This window comes from Sturnira hondurensis, unplaced genomic scaffold, assembly GCF_014824575.4.
Source record: "Sturnira hondurensis isolate 20B ecotype Veracruz unplaced genomic scaffold, ASM1482457v3 Scaffold0008196, whole genome shotgun sequence".
NCBI lineage: Eukaryota > Metazoa > Chordata > Mammalia > Chiroptera > Phyllostomidae > Sturnira > Sturnira hondurensis.
In genome coordinates this window covers 21,944,624-21,950,623 of record NW_028080827.1, presented here as the reverse complement: position 1 = coordinate 21,950,623, position 6,000 = coordinate 21,944,624, and the positions used below count along the sequence as shown (strand labels likewise).

General features: G+C 46.0%; 1 protein-coding gene across 2 annotated transcripts in view; it reads left to right on the top strand.

Annotated features, from left to right (window-relative positions):
- The first annotated feature begins 205 nt into the window (after positions 1-205).
- Positions 206-6,000, top strand: part of CDKL1 (cyclin dependent kinase like 1) — a 41,332-nt gene continuing 35,537 nt past the window's right edge. Inside the window, exons 1-2 of one of the 2 annotated variants that reach the window (XM_037054257.1) lie at positions 206-430; positions 1,067-1,369. In XM_037054257.1, the coding sequence (XP_036910152.1) occupies positions 1,202-1,369 (168 nt within the window). In that variant the 5' untranslated portion in view covers positions 206-430; positions 1,067-1,201. Of the gene's footprint in view, positions 431-714; positions 890-1,066; positions 1,370-6,000 lie in introns of those variants that run through there. The other variant, XM_037054256.1, reaches the window with a different exon arrangement.

Here is a 6,000-nt window from a genome sequence, read left to right as displayed (position 1 = left end):
AGAGAATACAGGTATAATCACAGTTGTTACACAGTGTGGGAACCGCTATGTCCGTGGAGCATAAAGGTGGGGCGGGGGTCTCCTAGCGCAGGGGTCTTCCCGGCAGACTAAGCCCCAGCTGTGTTTTTCCCAGCCTGCCAGAGTTTGCAGTCTTGCAGGCATCCTCTCCAGGCCCAAGGGACATACGTGCCGGTCCCCAGGCGCACGGTCCGAACAGCTCCTTCAGGGGCCGAGGACTACCCACCAGGGCCCTTCCCCGCAGCAAAGACTGCGGCCCAGTCCCGCTGGGGGCCGGGCGTGGCGGCTACGCCCAGGGCAGCCCGGGTGGGGGCCAGTTCCCATAGGGATCGAGGGCCGGGCAGGCGGAGAAGCCGAGGCGGGCAGGAGTCGGCGAGGTGGAAGCGAGGCCCGGCCGAGCAGCCGCAGCGCCGTGAGTCCCCAGCCGGGAAGGAGGCGCGGGCAGGGCCGAGCCCGGCGGTGCGGGGCGCGCCTGGCCTCCACGTGGCGCCTCCCGAAGCTGCGTGGCACGGGCTGGGGAGCAGGAGAGAGACCAGGGAGGCGCCGGCGGCGTCTTCCCGCGGCAGCGAGTCAGCAGCGGGACGGGAGAGGTGGCCCGGAGCCGCGCCGGCTGGACAGGGCCTGCGCGCCCTGGGCGGGCGGCGAGGTGGGCGCGTGGGGCGGGCTCCTTCCTGGGCCGGGTCTCCACCCCGCCCTGGCCTCGCCGCCACCCGCGTGGGGAGCCGGCGGTGTCCTCTTGCTGCAGGGAAATCAGACCCGAAATTAGAACCGGGGAAGCCCCTTAGCCTTCCTCGACCTCCAGCCAGCTCATGTGTCTTAGATCGGATGAACTACGGTGTAACATTAAAAAGACAGATTACCTTACAACTCGGTTCGTTTTAGAATGATGAGTTACATTTTAACTTGCAGGGTGTATTTAACAGACAGTTAAAATTGGGTTACCTAATTCCAGGCTGTCATTTGGTCACGTTGCCATCGCTGAGGGGCGAGGCTTTAAGGCTGTGGGTTAATTCCTAAATCTTGACCAGGTCCTGTTGTTCTGTTCTAGGGCCTTGACAGAGACCGGTCTCTGAGTGCGGCGGGCTCCAGCACACTGGAGCTGGAGTCTGTCCGTGGCAATGTTCTACAAGCGACATTTTTAAACTACGTGAGGACCTATTTTAAGAAGATTTATTCCTCTGTGATGGAGAAGTACGAGAAGATTGGAAAAATTGGTGAAGGATCCTATGGAGTTGTTTTCAAATGCAGAAACAGGGACACAGGTCAGATCGTGGCCATCAAGAGGTTTCTGGAATCGGAAGATGACCCTGTCATAAAGAAAATAGCCCTTCGAGAAATCCGCATGCTCAAGGTAATGGATTCTTTCCAATGAATTTTCAGGGACGAAAAGTGGGTGTCATGTTACGTTAAGTAAATGCCTCGAGGTATTTGCATCTCCTTCCTGCATGGACTTTTGTCCTGTGACCCAAATGGACCGTCTGCGCACAGTCACCGGTTATGTAATGAGCTCGGACGCAGGGTCCCGAGAGCAGGCACCGCCGAGTTCGCTTTCCAGGTTGCTGTGGGACATTTGACTTCTCTTTCCAGTAGCTTGTCTTCCGTGTTACCTGTAGCTCTAGTTCTTTGAGATCCATCAACTCTGATAGTTCGAGAACATACCACCACACAGGTCTGTTAGCATTCATGATTTTTAAACTGCGAGGCTGTGTTCTGTAGATGTTCTCGGTCCCTTAAGAGAATTAATCATTCACCTGTTTTCAAACCGCTAGGAAGCGGACAGGTTTTCATGACACCTCACATTTCTCTGCCTCTGAGCATCAAAACGTCCTGTCTCCAGAAGACGGATTCTTCTGAAGGAAGTAAAGCAATCACTTTACAAATGTGTATTAGTTAACCCTAGAACACCATGATGTTAGAGAGGGGATTGTTTATTACAAGCTTAAACGTTTTTTTCCCTTTAATGGAAAGAGGTTTCTTCTCTGAGTTGCTGTGAAGATGAAAGCCAAACCACAAGGGGAAAGTAGTGAATGCAGGGGCGTAACTTGGTTTCAAGTGGTTAAAGTCTGTGTCCTCACAGGTCAACTGACTATGACAAGGGAAGAGCAACCTCACGGGAGGGGAGGGGAGTGCTCGGGGTTCTCTTACCCCCGCTTCTCCATCTTCTCCAGGCCTCTCTGTAAGTCTTCTTTCCCCGTGAACTGAGTGTGGGGGGCGTCTCTGGGTAAGGACCCTGAACGGGAGGCAGCAACAGGCTTTGGGTAAAGTGCGTGTATGATGGGAACACTTGCTGTGTTTGGATCGAGGATGTTCTTTACCAGCAGGATGTTATCTATTCTGATAAAAACGCTTCCAACCACCCCTTCCCGAAATGCTCCCCTAGGAAGGGCTGAGACCAGCTGTGTCTGCCCTTCCCACCCCCTGGGCCCCTCTGCCCTGCCCCACCCTCCACACAGGGAGAGATTCTCACCATTTCTTTGGGGCTGGGAGTGGGACTCTCTCTGGCAGTGGGACTACATTTCTGTAGAGCCTGTCTCTTTAAGCCTTAACTTTTCAGAATTCTGTGATATTCCTAACATATCACAGCTATTTAATAAATATTTGCTGAAGAAATAAATTGAGGGCATGTTAACTAAAGTCATGTCTTTCCATTTATTTTCTCAGTAAATACTTCTAGAGTCCCACAGGGCCTAAAACAATGTTTGCACCACGTTGTACACCCTGTCTTTCAGATGCTTGACTTGTGGAAAGGAAGTAATTCCCCCTCGGCTCTCACTCAGGATCAACAGGATTCCTGATGCGCAGGCAAGGCCTGTGCCATTTACTTTGTGTCCGATGCCTGGCAAGACCACTCTAAATGTTTGTTGAATAATGAAAACGAATTGTTAGGAGGCACATTTGAGCTAGACGCTGAGATGTTTAGGGAGGTGTGGAATGAGAGAGAAATCGTTCAGGGCAGACAGTCTGTCCTAGGGAAAGGTGCATAAGTGGAAAGCAGGATATTGGGAGAGCACAAGTAATAACTCCAGTGTCTTGACCAAGATGCCTGCTATGTGCCAGCAGGTTGGGTATAGAAGGGAAGGAAAGGAAGCCAGGGTCTAGTGGGAGGGTGTGTGAGCATTTTCTGGGAACACTGGTCTGGCCCTGGGATGTGATGGCTAGCACAGAGCTGCATGTTAGTCTCAGGCGGCCTTGGCGGTGTGGAGCCTTACTCCAGGACACAGGTTGTAGCCCCTGAGAACAGGCAATTGGTAGGGAAGTGTTTGGGGGTCTCATCCAAACTGGAATTGAAGGCAGAGCTGCAGTGCCCATAAGGAGGAGGAGTACCAAGCTGGAAGCAAAAACAGATCCTTGGACCCAGGGGAAGCCTGCAGCTCAGTGACTCAGTGAGTTAAAGTTCCTAGGGTTTTCCTTGAACATCCCTCTCAGAGCTGGGGGTTTAAATGACCTCTGCTGACATCAGGAACTAGGAGCCAGGGGGACTAAGGCTGAAGGTACCCCAGTGACCTCAGCCAAAGCAGGTGAGGACAGGTAGGGGCTGATGGCCTGACTGTTCCCATTACGGTAAGGAAAGCTAGAAAGATACGTCAGGACCAGATGTAGAAGACTTTGAATGCTAGGCGAAGGAGTTTGGCTTTCTCCTAAAAAGAAGGGAAGCTAGCCAAGATGCTTTTTAGAAAGCTGTCATTTGTGGATTTTTGGAGTTCATGGACCAGTAATATTTTTAAAAAATTTTTGTTGTTTTTATAGATTAGCATAGGCTTATCAGCATTTTAAAGAACCAACTACCAACTATTATCACCATTGCTTCATAAAAGAAAGGATGTTGTAATGTTTTTTTAACCTCAGAAACACTCAGAAAGCAGTCTCCCCAAGAGAAGTTGACAACTACAAATAACACTTACATACATTCATTCCTCAGATGTGTGTGGACACATGTGTATAATACTGTGTGTGTGAGTGTACATGTATCATTCCCCTTAGTTTTCTTATTTTGCTACCCATTGGTGAAAATGGTGGTATCATTTGTTTCGTGAAACCTAAATCTCATGAAACTGAGCACCGTGTCTGGGAACAAAAAGATTCCCCAGATCAGATAATGTCCTGCTTAATAAGATCTGTATCTGATATAACAAAACACTAATAGTTCAAAAGAACTGAATAGTTTCTTGGATTTTGTAATAGAATTTGGCCTGTATCCATACTCAGAGAAGTCCTTGTGTGCCTGTCTGTTTTTAACACTGTTTATTTAACAATTTAAAGCACTTCCCAGTAGTTGCTATTGGACTTTTACAATTGTTTGTTTCCTCTTAAGCACATATTTGATTGTGTGACTTTTAAGGCAGCACATCTACAATGAAAATGTAGCCACTGTATTTTGCCATGTATGATGTGTACCTTTTTGCCCAACTTTTTGAGGAAAAAATAAGGATGTGCATTATACATGGGTAGTACTAATTCTGTCTCTATATAAATGTTTGTAATTCTTTTATTCATGGTTATACATTAAAAGTATAACTCTAGAAAGCAATAGCAATATCTGTATGCAAAATGGTACCCTGGTGTATGACAATGGGTTTTGTTTCTAAATATAAATAAATAGTTGAATTAAAATATTAACATAAAAGATTGTTTTCCTAAAAGTTAGGGCCAAAACCATGGGTCCACATTATATACGGCAAAATACAGTATATATTAGTAAATGCTTTCTTTTTTTTTAATCCTCGCCCAAGGATATATTTATTGATTTTTAGAGAAAGAAAGGGAAAGAGAGAGCAACATCAACGTGAGAGAGAAACAATTGATTGGTCACCTCCCACACGCACCCTAACTGGGGATCAAACCCGCAACCTAGGTATGTGTCCTGACTGGGGATTGAGCCCAGGACCTTTTGGTTTACGGGATGATGCTCCAAACTACTAAGCCACACTGGCCGGGGACTTGTTAGTAAATGCTTTTGAGGATGATAATTATTTTCAAGAAATCTTTCGTGCTAACATTTTTAGAAAACATTTTTTCTAAACGTTTGAAACACTTTCCAAATAGCATTATTTTGTGCCACTTGAAAAAAATCAGTGACACATTTTTATGAGAAAACTTTAGTATTTAGTATTTAGTATTTTAAAATAAACTACCTCTTAAACTAAATATAATTCACTCTTCATCAAGAGACCCTACTGCGGTCAAATATTTAGTGTTTTAATTTTGAATTATATCTTATCCAGGTTAGATAATTAGGCTTTATAAAAAATAAACAGTTGCTCCAATGAAAATCAGTCTACTCATACTCTAAGGACAAATTAGGTTCACTCTAGTAACAGTAATAAAATCATACTGCAATATCTGAGCTCAAAGCAACTCTCCTACTCTTTCCCAAACTCATTTTCTTTTTTTTAAATTAAATTTATTGAGGTGACACTGATTGATAAGGTTAGATAAGTTCCAAGTGTACAATTCTATAATACATCACCTGTATATTGCAATGTGTGTTTACCATGCAAAGCTTAGTCTCCTTCCATCACCGTATATTGATCCCCTTTACCCATTTCAACCTCTCCTCACTCTCCCGCCCCCTCTGGTAACCACCACACTGTTGTCTGTGTGTGCAATGAGGTTTTGTTTGTCTGTCAGACTCCTTTTCCACTGTGGGAAAAAAACAGTATTTGTAGTTAGTATTTGACAAAACACCTGTGTTTAATGCAATTGACACATTTTCATTTGGCAAGTTTTACAGACCTCTTGCCATGTACCAGGCACTATTCTTGGCCTCTTTTCTCATAGGGATGGAGAGACTGAGAGTAAACAAAATAATGATATGTGAGGTGGTGAAAAATAAAACCAGATAAGGGGGGAGAGTAATGGTGGGGGTTGTCTTTTATTTAGGGTGGTTAGGAAAAGCCTTTCTGAAGAATGACATTTAAAGAGACACTGGAAGGCAATATGAAGGGATGACTCGGGTAGCAATCCAGGGGGTTAGCATTCCAG